This window comes from Lonchura striata, chromosome 36 (genome assembly GCF_050655825.1).
Source record: "Lonchura striata isolate lonStrDom1 chromosome 36, ASM5065582v1, whole genome shotgun sequence".
NCBI classification, from domain to species: Eukaryota; Metazoa; Chordata; class Aves; order Passeriformes; family Estrildidae; genus Lonchura; species Lonchura striata.
Window position 1 is genome coordinate 3522560 of NC_140738.1, and position 21639 is coordinate 3544198.

The window sequence follows — 21639 nt, forward strand, 5'->3', positions numbered from 1 at the left end:
CCTGGCCGGGACCACCGCTCCATCCCTACGCTGATTTTGGGGGCGTCCTGTGTCCCCCCAGCCCTGCTGTCACTCTGCCCCTGCCCGCCTGCTCCCAGTGTTCCCAGTAAAGCTTCCCAGTTAAACCCAGCCCAGTTCATGGGGGCACTGGGGAGGGACTTGGGGGGACCCCACGGCGGGGCCGGCACTGGGCAGGGAGGGCGGGTCCAGGTGGGGAACACTGCCTGCTGCGGGTCTGCCCGGCAACTGGTGAGTCATCAGCCCCGCTCTCGCTGATTGGCTGACTCTTCTCCACCGCGTTCTCTCATTGGCTGAGGAGAGGCCCGGCAGTGCAGAGAAGGAACGGGAGAGATCCCGCCCCGAGCACCGGCACGGGGACAACAGACCCGGCCTGGGCACAGGGAGGGAATTTATTACCAACCAAACCACGGCAGCACCAGGAGAAGGGAAAGAAATCCCTCCAGCACCTTCCCCCACCCAACGGGGATCACCCACAACAGGGTTATCCACCATGGAGAGACGGGGACATCCCAGTTTAGAGCAAAGCCAATTTTATTGAGTGTACCAGGTGTTTATACAGGGATTGACTTGTATGGGGCTTATAGAGGGCTCTGTTTTTGGTAACAATTTCCCATTGGTTACACATTCTTGGTGACATCCAGTAACCTGGGAACATTTATTTTATCACAAAGTCTCACACCATGTTGCCTGGTCACTTCTTGCCCAGGGAGCCTTAAACTGTGTCTGTGTCTCCCACAGTTTCTGCTCAGTCAGGCCTCAGGTATCAGGCCCCTTTATCAGCTCCATTGCTTTACTCTCTGTTTTATTCCCCATATGGGGGCACCAGGGCTCTGCCCCACGGGGGTCACTGGGGATCATCCAGCCCAGATCCTTCCATGGGGGATGGAGCTGCAGCAGCACACCAAGCTCTTCCCTCACTCTCTTCCCTCACTCATGGCACTCACAGGGCTTCCCTTAGTGGCGCCTCCTTTGGTGTTGGGTCAAGTTTGAGATCTGTGAAAAGCCCTTCCCACACTTCCCACACTCGTAGGGCCTCTCTCCAGTGTGGATGCGCCGGTGCACGGTGAGATTGGAGTTTTGCTTGAAGCCCTTCCCACAGTCGGGGCAGCGGTAGGGCCTCTCCTCTGTGTGAATCCGCTCATGTCTGAGGACACTGGAGCTGGTCCGAAACCTCTTCCCACACTGGGAATGTTATAAACGAGCACAATAGGCTGTTAAATCCAATTAAAAGGATTTATTAATAGCGGAAAGCGAAAGCAAATCAGCGCGCGCTGGGCGGCAGTCGGTTCAACTACCGCGCCTAGTTCCCCGTTTCCCCCCCACTTATTGGGTTGTCTCTTCCGGGTGTGTGACGCTCTGGTGACGCTCCAGTGTCTCTTCTGCGCAGGCGCACCCTGTTGTTAGGTGGTCGTTCTCTGCCTCTTGATGGCGCCAGTGGTCTTCTTTACGATTGTCTCTGCGACCTGGAAATTCCCTCAAAAACAAGAAATGTTATCTCGAGGCACGTTTACATGTTTTGCCAAGTCTGTAACGGAACTATCCTTGAAACATATCTATTTGCGTAGGTGTTTGGGTGTCTAGTAGCAGCCTTTTCAAAACAGTTCTAACTCCCTAAAAACTTCGTAACGAAGTCAACCTTGAAAGATAGTCACTGGAGTGCATGAGATAGACACTGGAATGCCTGACAAGATGAGAACATGTTCAGACAAGTACAAGCTCTAATTAAAACTCTATTCTGTGCATATGAGAGACTCTATATGAACAAAAAGGCCTTATTTTCCTAACAATATCCCCCCTTTTTATTTTAACCTCCTTTTTGTTCATTAAAGCGTTCTAACTCTTTCTTGCTTAACTCTAAATACTCTTCAGTCTCTACTTCGCTAAGTGGCTCATACTTTGGCTTTACTATCATTAAATGTGCAGCTTCTAACCTATTTTTCACTAGGGTAATAAGTTTGCTAAGGATACATGGTCCAAAAGTAAGTATTAGAATTAGTAAAATTACTGGTCCCGCAAGGGTGGATAATAGAGTGGTCAGCCAGGGAGAATATGTAAACCAGGATTCATACCAACTTTGCTGGGATTCTCTTTCTCTTTTTCGTTGTTCTATTTGTTTGCGTAACTCAGCCATCGTGTCTTTTACAATACCTGTGTGGTCTACATAAGCGCAACATTCTTCTTGTAAAGCAACACATAGTCCTCCTTGCTGTAAGAATAACAAATCTAATCCCCTTCGGTTTTGGAGGACTACCTCAGAAAGGGATTTTATTGATTTAACTAGTTCACTTATGGCTTTATCTATTCTACTTAGATCTTCATCTACAGATGTGCGCAGAGCTTTCATACCTTGGGTTTGACTTACTAGGGAAGCGACCCCTGTTCCGACTCCCGCTCCCCCTATGCTGAGCAAGATTGCTACCGTTAGTGCTGTAAGTGGTTCTCTCTTAACCAAGTAGTGTTCAGGGGTTTGTTGATGTTCTAACACGTATTCCTTTGGGTGGTATACGATTCTGGGGATTATTAGAACTTGAATGCAGAAGTCTGAATTATTAAAGGCTTTTACCGATAGGCAGGGTGTAACTCCAAGTTGTTGACATACCCATTTAGTATTGACTGCTGGCATAAGCCAATCAAAAGGTTTGTCTGTTTTGTTAATGCTTATTGTTGTGTTGCAGAGGTGTCGCATATTTGCCGGAATTTTTCCTACGCATCTTCCTTGCCCACTAACTTGGGACAAGGTAATGCCTGGAACATTATCTCCTTCTTTTTTCCAGAGACACTCCTTTGGATTTGTACCATTTATTTCCCTTGCTTCGGATGTGATTCCAATAGCTTCATAAAAGGGTGGATTTATCATATAGCAAAGCCAACATCCTTTAGTTAGGTTAGGATGGGTATGATTTAGAACCCCAAAAGTAGCTTGCATGATTTTCCATAAAGTTGTATACCTCTGCACTAATAACTGAGGTTCTTGATTACCTTTGTCTATAACATTATCTCTGGCTTTATTACTTTCTTTTAAGTCATTGCTTATTATTGGATTTGGGCCTATAGGGCTAGGGTCGTGCGGTGCTACTTCCTTTTTTATTTGAATCAGATTTCCCGGATCATGTCCTTCTATCCAATGCCTAACCCCCCATGTTTTGCCTATTAACCACCCAGAATCGCTTGGTTGAGTGATATTTAGGTAAAGAAAGGTGCAGTTCCCAAGTAAGTTCTTCCCAGTCCAAGGCCACTCTCGTGGTCGTTTACATCCTACTGGTCCATGTCCTACCTTTAAATATTTATCTAATCCCCCACCCGGAGCCCACGCTGATGCTATTGTTTCACAGCCCCAATAGGCACAGTAATAATGTTTGGGGTAATTACAGTATTGCTTCCCTGGGTTTGAAGCGGGGCACATATAGAAGCTTGTTAAGTTTAACAGTCGCCCGCATTTTAAATTCCGAGTTAAATCACAGATTCCAACTTTGAAGCTCGGTGCTCCAGGTCCCGTTATTGTTTGTAAAATATGACGGGTATCGTGATCTTCCCATCTGCTTAAGGTCCATTTAAAGGGTTCATGTGAGTTAGCTGTAGCACTCTGAAGGGGAAACCATACAAACATAAAAACCCATAGGATTGAGTGATACGCACTGCAGGGGAGGGTGTTACTTATCATGCTCAGTTTTACATTCCCATTTTCCCTCATTCCGTTGTCACCATTCTCATACTCATGATGATTTACGTTCTCTTTCAAGGTTTGGGAGGGCCCTTCATCCCCACTATCTACCTCTCTGTCTCGCCTGTCAACTTGGTTGCTACAAGTTACAGGGTAAGCCATCTTCCCGACAGCAGAGATATTCTTCAGGGGTGGGATCGTTCCCTCTCTCCCACTTTGATCTCCGGGAGATCCAATTTTTTGTGTTCAACTGTGGAGTGTCGCACCTGAGTTTTTTAACTAATTTGCGACACTTAACCTGGACTATATCCGTGAGAAACGGACCCAGGGGCTCGTTGGAATGGTAACAATGGAATTCAGGGTTGATTCCCTTTACGAAAACCTCCCACCACTCAGGGGATCCTTTAGTCAATTCCCGAGTGGCAACCTTGTAATTTAGTACTTCAGATGTCAATTTGCGCTGCTCCAGCCAGCAGCGTTGACATACACTTTTTGGAGCTCTCCCCTTTCTGCAGTGAGCCCACCACAATCCTTTACAGATTTTACAGGAAAAACAGGCAAAAGGGTAACAACGACAATCTAACCAACTACACCTTACTCTAATACTTTGATGTTCAGCGTGGCCCTCCCCTTCCCAAGGTCTCTGTTCTTTTTCAAGTCGGATGAACCGATAGAAGGGCTGCTGGGCTGAATCCTCCAGACGTTTACAGTATCCTGGAGGTTTTGTTTCTCCAACTAGTTGTACTTGCAGTTCCCAGTTATCTCCAACCCAAATGTCTTTAGAGCTGATAAAGCTCATGAAAGTTATTTGTAAGTTCTCTTTACTGTTAGCTTTAAATCCCCCGGCTTCCCGTCAATTTTCCAGCTCGCTTCTTTGGAAGCTGTATGAAATCGAGTTGGATCCACTGGCCCCTTTATTCTGCTAGCATGAGTCCATCCCTTCTCTGCTGTGCGGACTGCGGAGTCAGTGGTGATTAAAACCAGGTATGGTCCGTCCCACTTTGGGGTGATCGAATCTTCCTTCCAGCTCCGGATGAGGACCCAGTCGCCGGGTTGTACCTGGTGCAACACAAGATCTAGGGGTGGTCTTTGGGCCCACATCCCTTTTTCCCATAACTGTTTTTTATATTTCATTAAAATGGTTAAGTATTTATTAATACTTTGATCAGTAATATTAGGATTGGTTTGAACTTTTTCTAGGGAATAGGGCATCCCATATAGCATTTCAAATGGGGATAGTCCTATATCAGCTCGTGGCTGAGTTCGAACATTTAATAATGCCAACGGCAAACATTTTATCCAGGATAATTTAGTTTCTAGTGTTAATTTGGTGAGTTGTTTCTTAATTTCCCCATTCATTCTTTCTACCCTTCCCGAACTCTGTGGATGCCAGGGAGTATGTTGTTCCCATTTTGTGCCCAGAGCTTCTGCTAGCATCTGTGTTATTTTTGAAGTGAAATGGGGGCCTTTATCAGAGTCTATCGTTTCCGGGACCCCATATCTAGGTATTATCTCTTCCAGCAAGGCTTTTGTTACCGTCCGAGCTGTTTCTCTGGCAGTGGGGATTGCTTCTACATAATGTGTTAAATGGTCCACTATAACCAGAAGATATTTTAGTCTCCCTATCTTGGGGAGCTCAGTAAAGTCTACTTGTAAATTTGAAAAGGGCCTCTTTGCCACTGGCCTCCCACCCAGGGGTAGCTTCCTTAGGTTTCTTCTGTTTACTCGTAGACAGGTTGGACAGCTTCTAGTAATTCCTTTCGCTAAGTCATGTAGGCCCACTGTCATATAATGGGTGGCAAAGTGATCCACCAGTCCTTGAGCGCCCCAGTGTGTTCTTTGGTGTAATTTACTGAGCATCCGCTGGGCTATGGCTCTAGGTAAAACCTCCCTCCCATCCTTCAACAGCCATTTCCCTGATTCCTCTTTTATTCCCAATTTTGTAAGCTTCTCTTGTTCTTCCCTTGTAAATATAAGCTCATCCTGGGTAGTAGACCCAGGGTTCTTTGGGGTATCTACAAGGTCCTTCCTAATTCCCTCACTTAAGGTTAATGTCTTGATAATTGCAGCTTTCTTTGCCTCATAGTCTGCCGCATTGTTACCCCTACTCCGGTAATCCATTCCCCGTTGATGCCCTTTTAAATGGACCACTGCTATCCTAGTAGGGCCTCTCAAGGCCCTCAGGAGGGCTATTATTAGTTTCTGATGGATTAAGTCCTTTCCCTGTGAATTTACGAGGCCTCTCTCTTCCCATAATTTTCCAAAAGTGTGCACCACCCCGTATCCATATTTAGAATCTGTATAGATGGTCCCCTCTTTTCCTTTTAATAGTTCCAAGGCTCTTAGGATAGCGTATATCTCGCAGGCTTGGGCTGACCATGTTTTGTCTAGGGGTCCAGATTCGATTACTTTTAAGTCAGCCCCCCCCACTATGGCATATCCTGATCTCCTTTGCCCCTCAACTACTCTGGATGACCCATCAACAAACAATTTTTCTCCAGTCTCTAATTCTTCTTCCTCCAGGTCAGGTCTAATTTTGGTTTGTTCTTCTATAGTAATTACACAGTCATGTATCAGTGATTCAGTTTCGGGCTCTCCGAAGAGGAAGGAGGCTGGATTTTGCAATGAGGTGGTTTCTAAAGCGAAATTAGGGGTTTCTAATAGAATCCCCTCATATTTTAGGAGCCTGGCGTCGGAGATCCATTTGTCTGCTTTTTGTTGCATTACACTCCGTATGTTATGTGGAGTTAATACCTTCAGAGTGGCATTAAAGGTGATCTTCCTTGCTTCTTCTACTAACTCCGCACAGCCTGCAATTATTTGTAAACAGCCCGGCCATCCCCTGCTTACAGGGTCTAAGATTTTAGACAGATATGCAATAGGTTTCTTTTTCCCCGCCCAGTCCTGGGTAAGTACTCCATAAGTTACTCCATCTGCGATATTAACAAATAAAAAGAAGGGCCTCTTTAAATCTGGGAGGCTTAGGACTGGAGCATGGACCAGAGTTTCTTTTAATTCTTGGAATTTAGATTTTTCCTCCTCTGTCCACTTGAGGTGCCCGTCTTGGGTAAGTTTTTGATACAAAAATCTTGCCTTCCCACTATAGTTCTCAATCCACTGCCTACAATATCCTGTAAGTCCTAATACCTGACGAATTTGCCGTTTACTTTGCGGTAGGGGCAGAGATAGGATTGCTTGTACTCTATCTGGATCAATTCTCTTTTCTCCCTTTTTCAAATAATGTCCCAGGTACCTAACTTCTTCTTCTACAAATTGTAGTTTTGCTTTAGAGACTTTTAATCCTTTTAGTCCCAGGAAATTCAATAGTTTAATACTTTCCTTCCGGACTTTGTCTTCTTCTTTACCTGCTATTAACAAATCATCCACATACTGAACTAGCTTTACCTCCGGGTCTGTTTTATAGTCTTGCAAAATTTGTTCCAGGGCTTGCCCGAATAAATTAGGTGATTCCGTAAAGCCTTGTGGAAGTACCGCCCACCTGAGTTGCTGTCGCCTCCCCGTGTCAGGGTCCTCCCATTCAAAGGCAAAATAATCTCGGCTGGATTCGTCCAGAGGGCAAGCCCAAAAGGCATCCTTCAGGTCTATTACACTATACCACTCATTTTCAGGTCCCAGTTTGCTTAAAAGAGTATAAGGATTCGCCACTACTGGGAATCGGGCCACGGTTCGCTTATTAATTTCCCTAAGGTCGTGCACCAGCCGATAGGATCCGTCTGCCTTTTTTACCGGGAGTATAGGGGTGTTAAAAGGCGACATGCAAGGCTCTAGCAGTCCTTGGTTTAACAGCCTTTCAACCTCAGGTTTTAACCCTCTCCTCCCTTCTAGTGAAATTGGATACTGTTTTATTCTTACCGGGATTTCAGGATTTCTGATTTTCACTGTAAACGGGGTTATATTTAATTTGCCCACAGTCCCTGGATTATACCACACTTCGGGGTTTATTTTCTCTTCATCTTCTAAACGGAGGGAACAAAGTCTGATCTTTAATTCCTTCTCTACCACCTCAATTTGAACTCCCAATTCAACAATCAGGTCTCTCCCTAACAAATTGTAATCCGCTTCAGGAACTAATAGGAAGTCACCCAACCCCACTTTAGTTCCCGATTCCACCACCACCCCTTTGATAATTTGTACTTCAAAAGGTTCCCCCTTAGCTCCTATTACCGTGGCTGTCTGTTTTGACAAATTACAGCCCTGAGGCAGAAATTGAATAGTAGATCTTTCTGCCCCTGTATCGACCAGGAAATCTATTTCCTGGCCTTGGGGACCCACCTTCAATTTTATCAAGGGCTCTCTCTGATGTTTCTTGGTCCCCATAAAATAGAGCCCCTGACTCCCCTATTCGATTTTGAACTCCTCCTCGTCCCTTAGCCTCCTCCTGCACTCCCTCTTGAAATGTCCCTTCCTACCGCAATAATAGCATACCCTTTCTCCTACCTTTCCCTTGTCACCCCCCCCTTTCCGAGTAACTCTCTTTTGTTCTTCCTCTACCCGCCTGCTTTCCCTCACTGCAGCAACCATCATTTTCACCTGTCTCTTCTGACTTTCATCCTCTCTGCGGACATAAACCTTCTGCGCCTCCCGCAATAATTCTGCTAAATCCCTGTCCTGCCAATCATCCATTTTCTGTATTTTTCTCCTGATATCATCCCAAGATTTCGAGACAAACTGGACTTTGAGAATTGCCTGTCCCATTGGGTTATTCGGGTCTAATCCCGAGTACAGCTGGAAACTTTTCCTTAACCTCTCTAACCATTCAGTGGGGGTTTCATCCTTCTTTTGTCGGTCGTTAAATGCTTTATTTATATTCTGGCCCCTAGGAACGGACTCTCTTATGCCATCAATTAATATGGTCCGAAAGTCCCGCATGTTAGCTCTATGGGCCTCATCCTGGTTATTCCAATTAGGATTCTGGAGAGGCCATTTGGTATCGGCTGGCTGCTGAGCATGCGCCGGTAGGGCATCCCAGGCCCGCATTCCAGCAACTCTTATCATGTTCTTTTCCTCGGCCGTGAATAAAATGTTAAGTATAGCTTGTAATTCCTCCCAGGTGTATATATTAGGACCTAGAAATTGATCCACCCGCTCTGCCACACCCAAGGGGTCTTCTAGCAAATTTCCCATCTCCTTCTTAAAGTCTCTAACATCCCCCGAACTCAAAGGCACCGAAATAAATCCAATCCCCGGCTGTGGTCCCCCCATCGGCATTTCCCTTAAGGGAAATAGTTTGCCTTGCGTCTTACTTCGGGTAAGAGGACCACGCGAGCCTGAGGGTTGATCAGAGTCTGAGTCTGATTCTTCCTCATCCGATTGTGGAGGAGGAGGGGGTGCATTTGGTGCAGGGGGAATGTAGGGCGGGGGTGCAATGATTACTTCTTCCGCTCGCCCCTTCTTTTTCTTTCTCCCTGAAGCCTCCGAGAGTTTAAACACGAGCACCTCCGGCTTTTCTATCCAGACTTGGGCATAGGCGCTCTCCTCAAGGTTAGAAGGTTGCTTAGCGTGTACCCAACCATTCAACAGTTGCTTTACCCAGTCCTCTGAGGATCCAAAGACGGGCCAAAACACTCCTTTAGAAATCTCTTGTCCTCCCCATACTTCTATGCAATAGTGTATCATCTTTGCCTTATCCTTTCCAGGTGCCCCTGGAAAGTGCTCCCAATTTGTTAGCATAAACCCTAAGGGACTCTCCTTAGGAATTGGGGGAAGTTTTACCCCCACCGGGGAGGGGGATTTATCCTTGCTCCCCCCCTGCCCCATGTCCTCCGGAGTACCTTCAGTCACTCACGACAGAACAATCGCTTCCCCTGGTTCGTGGCCCAGGCCCTCGCGGGCTCTGGAAAACGCACTACTGAGGGTCCACACTCGCTTGGAGAATCCGGCTGCCAGTCCTCCTCTCACACACACACACACTCGCCGTACTCCGGGATCCCGAACCCCGCCCGAACGGATCCCCTTTATACTCACGCGTCCTGCGTCTTCTCTTCGTCCGGACTTTGTGCACAAAAATTACGGGGTACCCTGGGCCCGCTTCCCTTTCTTTGCTTTCGCTCTCTAGGCTTTTAGGTTCGTCGGTCGGGATGAGGGTAAAAAAACCCCGGTCTGAGTCCGCTCAAAGGAGCGGAATCGTGGCGCCCCTCTCAGAGAGAGGTTCCCCAGATCCCGATCCGAGTCACGGCACCAAATTGTTATAAACGAGCACAATAGGCTGTTAAATCCAATTAAAAGGATTTATTAATAGCGGAAAGCGAAAGCAAATCAGCGCGCGCTGGGCGGCAGTCGGTTCAACTACCGCGCCTAGTTCCCCGTTTCCCCCCCACTTATTGGGTTGTCTCTTCCGGGTGTGTGACGCTCTGGTGACGCTCCAGTGTCTCTTCTGCGCAGGCGCACCCTGTTGTTAGGTGGTCGTTCTCTGCCTCTTGATGGCGCCAGTGGTCTTCTTTACGATTGTCTCTGCGACCTGGAAATTCCCTCAAAAACAAGAAATGTTATCTCGAGGCACGTTTACATGTTTTGCCAAGTCTGTAACGGAACTATCCTTGAAACATATCTATTTGCGTAGGTGTTTGGGTGTCTAGTAGCAGCCTTTTCAAAACAGTTCTAACTCCCTAAAAACTTCGTAACGAAGTCAACCTTGAAAGATAGTCACTGGAGTGCATGAGATAGACACTGGAATGCCTGACAAGATGAGAACATGTTCAGACAAGTACAAGCTCTAATTAAAACTCTATTCTGTGCATATGAGAGACTCTATATGAACAAAAAGGCCTTATTTTCCTAACAGGAACACTCGTAGGGCCTTTCCCCAGTGTGGATGCGCTGGTGTTTTCTCAGGTCTGAGCTCCACCCAAAGCTCTTCCCACATTCCAAGCACTCGTAGGGCCGTTCCCCAGTGTGGATCACCATGTGCCGGAGCAGGTCCGAGCTGTCTCTGACACTCTTCCCACACTCCCCACACTCGTAGGGCCTCTCCCCAGTGTGGATCCTCTCGTGCCGGATCAGGGTGCAGCTCCGGCTGAAACCTTTCCCACATTCCAAGCACTTGTGGGGCTTCTCCCTGCCATGAGGCTTCTCCACCAGCTCCGAGCTCCGCCTGGATCTCCGCCCGCCTTCCTGGCTCAGGGGGGCTCTTTCCTCCCTGCAGCTCCCTGGGCTGGGTTTGCAGCTCCTCCTCCTGCAGCATCTCCGGGGCTTTTCCTCCTCCTCCATCCAGCCACGCCCTGGCAATGAAAAATCCTGGTTTGAGGGAAAAACAAGAGGAGAGCACCTTGGACTGGAGGTTCCTCCTTGCCCAAGTTCATCTCAGGAAGTCATTGGGAATCTTGTGTCTGTAAGAACCTCCAAAACACCAAGATTCAGCCCAAGAATCCCACAAACTTTAAGACACAAAACAAAACCTCCCCAAACATCACAGCTCAGCAAAAACCTCCTCCAAAACATAAAGATTCAGCTGCTACATAAAACAAAAGCACCAACATTTAGCCCAAGAAAACTCAGAAACACCAAGAGTCACCCTGTGAAAATCATGGATCCCCCTCCACAATCACCTGCTGCATGTGGGGGGAGCAGCACTCCTGGGGCTGGGGGGAGGCTGCAGACACAGGGAGGGGCGGAACCTTCTGCTGCTTCCTCTTTCTGCTCCTCCTCTTGTGTCCCTACTCTTCCTCACACTCCTCTTCCTCCTGCTATTCCTCCTTCTCCTGCCACATCCATCGTTTCACCATCTCATTCCTCAAGCTTGCTTCTCCTTCCCTTCTCCTCCTGCCCTCAGGCCCAGCACCCACTGCCGGCTCCCTCTTCCCCCCACACCCACAGCATCCCAGCGCAGGGGCAGGGATGGAGCTGGGGCAGGTCGGGCCGGGGCAGCGCTGGGCTCTCGGCCGCTCCCGCCCGCACTCGGTCCCCACTGCAGCCGCTCCCGCCAGGACAGCGCGGGGGGGCCCGGCCTTGGCGCTGCCCCACTCCCACCTCCCCAAATTCCCCTCGCGGGGCCATGGGGCCGAGGGGGGGCGCAGGTGGGTCCAGGTGGGGAATGCGGGGAGCTGCGAGTCTGCCTGGCAACTGGTGAGTCATCAGCGCCGCGGGCTCTGATTGGCTGAGCTCTGCCCGAGCCCTGGGGCTGCAGCACAGAGGGGACACCCTGCTCCAGGGGGGATGTCCCACAAACGGGGGACCCCATGGAAGGAACCACAGGAAAGTGTCTTTACAAACAGATGCTCTGAATCTGCTCGGAGATAGGGCCAAATAACTTTTATGTTAGGAAGTGACAGGAGAAGACATCGGTTTCAGAAAATTTTACTAATTGATGACACAGACTGCTGCTCAGCCAAGGTTCTGCTCTATTCATGAACTTCCAGAAGAACAAGACTTAACAGAGCCATGAATATCGTTTGCTATATGAAAGCATGGAGTATATCAAGGTGGGTATGTAATAGGTGGATTGGGAAGTCTGTACCTCCCAAGTACTTCAGTCAATGGGGAAAGCAGAGGGAGATGTGGCCAGGAGAATTAGGATGAAAAGGAAGCTGTGTCCTCAAACAATTGGAGAGATCCCATGAGGACGGTCCCCTAGTCTTTCCCATTTTTAAGAAATAAATTATTTTACAAGATTCGTCTCTCTGCTCTGTGGACAGAATCCTCTGCTGATGTCAGTTTTTCTGCACACCCTGGGGCTCATCCCGAATTCCTTCCACCCTCCGGGGCGGCGGGCAGGGAGTGCAGCTGAAGGTGCCTCACCCACTTTGGGTGATCGGCTCCCTTGGCTGGTGGCGGCACCAGAGATTGATTGGGGACCCGGGAGTGACCAGGAGACAGACGAGTGACACATCAGGGGGTCTGTGAAGAGTCAGCAGGGAGAGAGCACTGAAAATCTCATCAGTGAGTGCCCTGGGATCCTCGGGGAGTGAACATGGCAGGGCACTCATGGAGGGGAGAAAAGGGAAAGCCAGGGAGGTGTCCTGGCCAAAGGGATGATGATCCCAAAATGTCTCTGAAGGGTTCCTTTCGAGAATGCTGAGGTAGTTTGCACATTCCCCCACAGGTAATTAAGGACATGGACACCCAGGGAGGAAATAAGGGAAATTGAGAAAGCATTTGGAAAACAAGGGAATGGAGGGTGTTGGTGTGCTGGGAAGGGATCAGGTGAAGGGGAGTGTGCAGCAATATCATTACAGCAAGAGGCAGCAGGAGGAATCTATGTGGTAATAAAAAGGATGACGGAAAAGAGAGAAGGAGAAAAATACTCAGGATTGGGATGATTTTCAGCAGGGTCTTATTCTCGAAATTTGCCAGCTGATCCAGATCCTTTCCATCCCCGGTTTCCAGGAGAGGAAAAGCAGGAGGTCAGGATGCCAGGGGTTTTTCTCTGGGTTGAATGACCCAGAGTGGGTGTGGGCAATCTCAGAAGTAACACTACCCACGAACAAAAAGGAGCTGTGACAATGCTGAGGATTAGAAGGGAATTACACAACCTGGATTGAGGATTCTCTGTTCCAGCCAGAGCACTGTAGGACTTTTTAACCCCAGACAGCCTCCATATTGTGGTATGGACAGGAGAAAGAGAGCAAAACTTGAGAAAATGAACAACCAAAAATATTGATGCCTCAGCTGTGGCTCTTCCAGACTCAGAAAAGTGTTGGGAAGGATGGATAAATTTAATTATTCATAATACAGCCAGGCTGAAAACAATCCTCCCTACTGGCTGGACAATACAGTTACCTATGGATAAATCCAAAAGTCAAATAGACTGTTCCATCTCACCCCCCAAAATGTATGGTTCACCCCGCACCTGTAACCCTCCCCTAAAACATCAAGTGCCTGTAACCCCATTGGCCCAAGTCTTGTTCCAGCCCACCTTGAAGCCCCTGATAAGGGTCTCCGAGGGGCCAGACGCTCTCTTGGATCTTCCCCCCTCTCAGGACCTCCACCCTGTCCTAGAGCATCCTCTTCTCTCTCCCCTCCCCCATCCCCTCAAGCTTGCCAGGTGCTGCATCTGGCAGCTCCAAGCAAGACCTTTCTCCATCCCTAATAAACCTCATATCCTAAGAGCAGCCTTCAGAGATCTCTCGTCTCCATTCACCTAAACCGTCCTGGAGCACAGCACTCCCTACAGAAAAGAAATTGGAATTGTAGGTGAATGTTAAACAGGGCCATGCCAAAGGAATTCTTGGGCCAAAATGTTTCACCCAGTGGCCACAGTGGCCTCATTGGCTGCAGAATTGTGCAGCCACAGCTTCCACGGGAACTGAGGCCCAAAAACTGATGACAACAGGATCTCCAACTGTTCCAGTCTGCCATCAAAGTCAAGCTTTGGTAACCAAAAGAACCTCACAATGGATGAGCAGTGCTCGGTTATTACAGTGTGAAACTTGTTCAGTGGCACAGGAGGATTCAGAACTGAGCACAGGGGAAGGGTTTAACCCAGCCTCCTGTTTGAACAGCCCAAAGAGGGGCTGGGAAGAAACCCAGCACTGCATTCAAGTGACACAGCTCCAGACCCAGCCTGGGGGAGATTCAGGAGACATTGCCTGGCCTGAGGCAGAAAATGTCTTTGTGGATGGCTCTTCAAGGGCAGCAGAAGGGAAAAGAGTTCCAAGACACGCTGTTATTGAGGAAAGGGAATCAGACAAAGCGCAGGTTACCCCCATGGTCAGCTCAACCGGCACAGCTGTGTGTGCTTGTAAGAGCCTGGCACTGAAATGCCCTGAGCAGGAAGGCTTCAATATCTTCTGGTGACACCATCTCACCTAACAGGGGGGCAAAAGCAATTCTGATTGCTCAGCAAACACTGGATCACTTATTAAGGTATTTCCAAAAGAAATAATTCCAATAAAAGGCATTGTGGAAGAAACAGACTCAGAGAGCAGAACTCATTTCACAAGAAAGATCCTCCAGGGGGTTATGGCAGCTTTAGGAATACAATGGGACCTCCATAATCCCTGGCACCCCCAGAGCTCAGGATGGGTACAAAGACTGAATGGGGAATTGAAATAAACACCTTTGGAAGCTGGGGATAGAAACCAAGATGCCATGGGTACGGCTTTTGCCATTGGCTTGGGCAAGAAGAAGAGCCAGACCTAGGGCAGATATTCAATTATTTCCCCTTGCAATTGATCTCAGGAATCCTTACCTAGGAATTCTGCACCTAGTGCAGGGTGGAGATAAGGGATGCACATTTAAAGCAGTCTGTGGCCAGAATCCTATCTCTGGTGCAATCTCTCCCAGGAAGCTGGGCTGGCACAGAGCCTGCCTTGGCACTTTGCTGCTGCCAACATCCAAGCAGGACATGGGCTCTGCCTAAGGAGTGCAGAGCAGCACCACTGGTGGCCAAGTGGCGTGGCCCATGCCAAGGGGCCCGAGGCCAGAAACAGCCGCCAGCACAGCTGAACACGGGGGGACCCCTCAGCCTGGGCTCCAGGTCTCTGCAGCCCCGGAGATTTGCACTTCCCGCCTGCAGCAGGAGGATGGGAGGCCCCCCTGAGCCTGCACTGAAGGCAGCGCAGCAGCAGCCAGGGCTCCACAGCGGGGCAAGGCCCTGGGCCTGCCCACACCTCCTCTGCTGAAATCCTCGGCCTGGCCACCCTCCTTGGGCAGCTCCAGCCACCGGGGCCAGCCCTTGCTGCCACTGCTGCAGCTTCAGTGCTCGCTGGGCCTGCACTGCCACAGCTGCTGGGGAGACACCGGGACAATTCCACTCTGGCTCTCACTCACACACTGCCCTGCCTGCCAGTGCATCCATGGAAAATACACCAGCTCATAGACTTGAACATTGTTAACCTTTGATTTCTCTACTCAGGCTTGCTTTGCCTTGGCCTTGGGGAAAAAAATGTTAAAGGTTTTGTTAAGGGATGTTACACCACTCAGTGGAGATGAGTTTCACATCTCAACACACTGGGAATGGCCCGAAAGATACCCACAAAGATAACGACCAGCAGCAAAACATCAACCCCAGCAGCAAACAGCAACCAACACCTACCCCAGACACTGCCCCCAGCAGGGCTGCAGACACCTGGTCTGCAAAAGGCTGAGAAGGAAATCCAGCACTTCCCACCTCATTAACAGCAGAAGCAAAGAAATCCGGGTCCAACTGGAAACCAAATACTAAAAACTGCACAACTTGAAACTACAGAATATTAAACCAGTGGATTTAGATTGCTTCAGACTACACAAGTTTGGGAAAAATCAAGTAAAACCCGCATGTAATGGAACTATTTTCTCGGCACACCTGGGCTATGTGGGAATGGAATGATTTCTGTTGCACATCCTGGCCAGAATCAAGGAATGCCTTGACTCTAACACTAAAAAGATTAGTGAAGTTTTTATTTTTTCTGAAGTTTCAGGGCAAAGTTTAGAGCATTAGAGTATTTTTTTATTACGCATACTTCTATATAGCTGGTTAGGTTTGGGTAAAGGATGTGAATATGAGTTTTCCTTCCGAGGGGAAGTAGACAAAACTGAATTACCTTGGGATTTTTTCTCTATATTTTTGCGTAGCTGTAAAAGATAGAAAAATGTTGATCTGGGTTTTTCGAAGTTCACCTTTAGGCTGCATCACTAGAAGAGATTTAATGGTGACCCCTTAATGTTTAAACAGGTAGCCTGGACAGGAACTTTAGAAATGCAAATTAACACTGACAGGGCAAAGTGAGGACAATGTACCTGGCTCTTCTTGCCTGGGGCAGGAATTGGCTGATTCCCTCTGCCCCTCACCCCAAGCTCTGCCTGCTTGCACAGATGGAATCTGCACAGCTGAAGGCAGAGCCCATGCTGAGGATCTCTGACTCTGCAACAGAAATGGCTGAAGCTGCAAAGGGAAACAGCAAATGGAGAATGTTGGGAAAACCTCACTAAAATAAGGGGGTATCATCCCTCTGCCCACTCCAACATCTGCTGTCACTGTCTATGCTGTACAGGGTGTATCACAGCACTGGGGTTTCTGCTAGAACAAGTTCAGGGAAATCAGTTGGAATTCAAGTATTTGATGATGTAATTAGAAAAAAGAGGTCAATTGATGGAGTCCCAGCTGAAGGGAGCACCCAAAAATGCGGAAAAGATTAATGGCCACCAGAACAAATCCTACAACACCATGGACCAGCCCCTGAGAACCCAAACCAATTCATATCAGGAGACAGAGAAACCATTTATCATTTCATTGGCATCATTAGACTACAAGCTGTCCTCGGAATAAGAACCAACCAGACAGCTCCAGCTCCTGACCTTCCTGCCGACCAAGCCACTGAAATGAGGAACACAACGTTTCACCAGGGGATGGAATCGGATGATGTGTTAGCAGAAAAAACAGGAGTTTGTGGAAAACTAAATGGCTCAAACTGCTGCTGGTAAAGAGATGACAAGGGAAAAGTCATGAAAAGGATAACAAAGGAAAAAAAAGAGCAGTTTATGTATTGGTCAAACATGGAAAGGATGGGAATGGGACACGCTTTCCTGGCTCCCCAGCACACCAGGGGTTAAAGGAATGCTGCTTCTCCTCTTCTGTGCTGCAGCAACTCTCATCTTTTTACCATGCTCCACACCTTGGCAGTGCAGCTCATCCAGCGGCTGAGCCAGGGCATGCAGGTGGCAGCCAGGCCTCCTGATCCACAAACGGCTACAAAAGGACAGGGAATGAGGGCACCGAGAATAATCCCAAAACCAAAGAGGGCCTGGGAAGAACAAAACAGAGTCAAGGAGTGAATCTGCCTGGAGATAGGGCCAGGCACTTGTAGATAAGGGGAGAAACCATCAGTTCCAATAAATGTTTCAAATTGACCCAGAGAGCTGCTCACAGTCCCGCTACATTCCCGAACTTCGAGGAGAAGAACAAAGATTTAACAGAGCCATGAATATCGGCTGTTCTACAAAAGGAGGGTGCACATTAACGAGGACAGGTAGCAGGTGCATCAGGAAGTCGGAACCTTCCAAGGAACTCAGCCGGTGGGCAGAGGCAGAGGGAGATGCGGCCGGGAAAATGAGGATAAAAAGGAGGCTGCGGACTACAGCCACGGCAGAGAGCGCACGGCAAATGCCCCACGGCCTCTGCCCCTGCTCGGCAATAAAGTCACCTGCCCGGATGGCGAATCCCAGAGCCGCCCGCAGCGCGCCCTCACGGCGGGGGCGGGTCCCGCCCCTCGCAGCCCTCACCTGCCGCCCAGGTGAGCTGGTGCTGCTCGGCCGAGGTGTTTTGTGCCGCTGCGGGAAGGCGTTCTCGCAGCGCAGCGCGAGCGGCGCCTGAACCCGCACCTGGGCCCGTGGCCTTCACCTGCGCGCAGCGCCGCGAGCGCTTCGGGATGAAACAGCGCTGCCAAGACATGGAACCCACCCCGGGCTGCGGCCCTGCACCCGCAGCACCTGCGAGCGCACCTTCGTGGGGAGGGACGGCTTCGTCAGGCACCGGGGCACCTGTGCGGGGACAGCTGGCACACCTGAGTGACACCTGGGTGACACCTGAGCGACACCTGGCACACCTGAGTGACACCTGAGTGACACCTGGGTGACACATGACACACCTCAGTGACACCTGGGTGACACCTGAGTGACACCTGAGCGACGCCTGGCACACCTGACACCTGAGTGATACCTGAGTGACACCTGGCACATCTGAGTGACACCTGAGTGACACCTGGCACACCTGAGTGACACCTGGCACACCTGGACACAGGTACATCACACCTGAGTGACACCTGGGCACAGGTAATGTTACACCTGAGGACAGATGTCATACCTCGGCACGGGTGATGTCACACCTGGGTGGGTGCAGGGACACAGAGCCACCTGTGCAGGGACACGGTGATGTCACATGTGTGACATTATCACATCTGGGGGATGAGACACCTGGGGAGTGGGGGGGAACATCACAGCTGGTGAGGTGAAATCACACCTGGTGGTATTGGTGACATCACACCTGGTGGAGTTGGTGACATCACACCTGGTGGAGTGACATCACACCTGGTAGAGTTGGTGACATCTCACCTGGTGGGCTGGAGAGGTGACAGGGGAGGGGACAGCTGGGCATGACGGGATGTCACGCCCAGGTGAGCCTGGAGGTCACACACCTGGATGATGTCACAGCTGGGCAGGAAGGGTGTGTGGACAGGTGATGTCATGGCCAGGTGAGCTGGTGATGTCACACCTGGGTAGGTGGGTGATGTGATAACCAGGTGACATCACACCTGGATAACCAGGTCCCACCCACACCTGGGCACCTGGAACCCTCACACCTGTTTCCTCCCACCTGGATCCCTCATACCTGAGTCCCAGCCCACCCAGATGCTGGGGTTCCTGCACACCTGGATCATCAGTTCCCAACACAACTGGGCATCTGCACCCCACTCAGACACACCTGGATCATCCCAGGACACCGGGATCCCTCCAAAAAACACCTGGAGCCATGGAGGAACACCTGGAACTGCCCCCGGGATACCTGAGACCCCTCCCAGGAACACCTGGATGCCTCCTGAACACAGCAGGAACCCCCAGGCACACCTGGATCCCCCCAGATAACACCTGGGACTCCCCCAAAACCACCTGGAAATGCCTCAGGGACACCTGGATCACCCCTGGGACATCTGAACCTCCCTCACGATACTTGAATCTCCTCAGAAACCACCTGGGCCCACCCAAAACCCACCTGGATATACCCAAAACCCACCAGGAGCCACCCAAAAGCCATCTGGACCCACCCAGGATCACATGGACCCACCCAGGGACAGCTGGACCTGCCCCCCAAACTCACTGGGACCCCTGGAACTCACTAGGACCCTGCTAAAACTCATCTGGATCCCCCCTAAATCCACCTGGGACTCCCTGAAAACCCATTTGGACCCACCCAGGAACACCAGGGACCCCCCAAACTCATTTGGACGCCCCCAAAGCCCACCTGGAAACCCCCAAAATCCCACCTGGCCCCTCCCTCGTGACATCACAGGTGTGGTCCTGCTCCCCCACTGCCCTGGGTTTGAATTTTTGGGTCGATTTGTGGCGATTCTTGGTTTCCATTGATAAAACTATCTACTCAGGGGCGGGGCCAAGGCTGATTGGGGCGGGGCCTCAGGAGGGGCGGGGCCAGAACGCGGAGCTGGGAATGGGGAGGGGCGGGGCCTGAGGGGGCGGGGCGCTCGGTGGGCGTGTCCAGCAGCGAGGGGCGGGGCTAAAACACGGGGCGGGGCCCAAGGGGGCGTGGTCAGTGTCTGGGGGTTCGTCCTGCCCGCTCCCACCCCCTCAAATTCCTCCGTACCTTCCCTCACTGCCTCTCCCCCACCCATGGGACACACCCCGAAACCTCCCCAGCCCCTCCCCCCTCGGTCCCCCGGAGCTGTTTTCAGCTGGGAACCCCCAAATCTTTGGGAATTCTCACCTGGGACACCCTAAAGCTCACCTGCACGCCTCCAAAATCTCCTCAGGACCCTGCAAACCTCACCTGGGACCCCCAAACCTCACCTGGAACCCCCCAAACTCTCACCTGAGACCCCCAAACTTCTCCTGGGACCCCCAGACCTCACCTGGGCAGCTGGGAAACCACAAATCATTGGGAATTCTCCTCTGGGACCCTCCAAACCCTCACCTGGGACCCGCTAAAGCTCACCTAGGACTTCCCCAAAATCTCCTCAGGACTCCCCAAAAGCGGCCAAAGGTGGGGCACGGCCAGGGCGATGATGTCACCTCTTCCTGTTTCCCCTCCCCAGCCATGTTCCCGCGTGTCCCCAAGTGTCCCTGGCCGTGTCCCCTCCCCGGAGTGTCCCCAGGAGCCATGGAGCCCCACGAGGTGCGACAATCCCGGCGTGGGGGCGGGAGGGGACTGGGGGCACACGGGTGGCAGAGGGACAGAGGCGTGGCAGGAGGGGACAGGAGGGACACGGGGGGGGCAGAGGGGTGGAGGGGACCGAGGGTGGCAGGAGGGGACAGTGGGGGATGAGGGGGTGGCAAAGGGACAGAGGGGACAGCAGAGCCCTCCAGGGAGGGGACAATGGAACCCTGGGAGGGCACAGGGGCCACTGTAGGAGGCCACAAGTGCCACCAGGCCCCTGACACCTCCCCTGTCCCCTCCCCAGCTGTCCCCCCACCAGCTGCTGGAGGCGATGGTGGCCGTGGTGGCCACACTGGGCGAGCTGGTGGCCACCCTGAGAGAACTGACGGCCACCGTGGCCAGGCCGCACAGGGACGTGCTGCTGGCCGTGTCCCCAGAGTTCCTGCGCGTGGCTGTGGGGACCTTGATCTTTCACCTCCAGGACGCCCTGCGCCACTACCGTGTCCCCTACCTGTGCCACCGCCCTGTCCCCTCCCTGGGCCACCGCCCTGTCCCCTCCCTGGGCTGGACCCTGGCCAACCTCGGGGACACCCCAGGGACCACCTGGGCCGATGTGAGAGCCCTGCCAGTGCCTGGCAGTGTGTCCTGGACAGGCTCATGGACAGCTGGGCCCGGGTGGCCAAGGGGGCCACCAAGCTCCGTGACGCCTGCAGGGATGCGGCCATCAGGAGGGGACAGCGGCTGGAGCTGCACCTGGGGCTGCTGGGGGACTTGGTGGCCGCGTGTGACGAAGCCACCGCGTTCCCCCGGGAGCTGCAGCGCCGCCTCGGGGACATCGAGGCTGCCCTGGAGGGGATAATGGAGGTGTCCCCTGATTTCCGTGTGGCCTTGGTGGCCACAGTGGCCGAGGCTGAGCAGCTGTGGGAGGCCAGTGCCTGCCTGGCCACGCGTCACCTGCTGGGGACACTTGGGGACATCAACACCCTCTTCTTCTGTCCCTCTCCTGGCCACGGTGGCCGCGTGGTGGCCAAGCAGTGCCAAAGAGCCATGGAGGACATCCCGAGGCTGCTGTGCACAGAGCAACATCACCACTGGGCTGTCATCAGGCCGGTGTCACCTCTGCAGAGACTCGGGGACATCCTGATGGCACTTTGGGAGCACTTGGGGACACTTTGGGAAGGTGTGTGGCGACGCTGGT

The 21639-nt window shown here is 51.2% G+C and overlaps 1 protein-coding gene and 1 long non-coding RNA gene across 2 annotated transcripts; both read right to left on the reverse strand.

The window, feature by feature from the left end:
- Window positions 1-1796: 1796 nt before the first annotated feature.
- LOC146764041 (uncharacterized) lies at window positions 1797-10431 on the reverse strand. Its single transcript, XR_014950964.1, has 2 exons — window positions 9668-10431; window positions 1797-4741 (listed from the first exon to the last, which is right to left on the reverse strand). It is a non-coding gene; the product is annotated as an uncharacterized LOC146764041 (long non-coding RNA).
- On the reverse strand, window positions 2684-9475 carry LOC146764042 (uncharacterized). Its single transcript, XM_085565531.1, has one exon. The coding sequence runs from the start codon at window positions 9458-9460 to the stop codon at window positions 8042-8044; it is 1419 nt and encodes a 472-aa protein (XP_085421657.1). The 5' UTR covers window positions 9461-9475; the 3' UTR covers window positions 2684-8041.
- Window positions 10432-21639: the final 11208 nt, after the last annotated feature.

Coding starts and splice junctions, on each gene's coding strand:
- LOC146764042 (XM_085565531.1), bottom strand. CDS start 9,460: ATGGGGCAGGGGGGGAGCAAGGATAAATCCCCCTCCCCGGTGGGGGTA.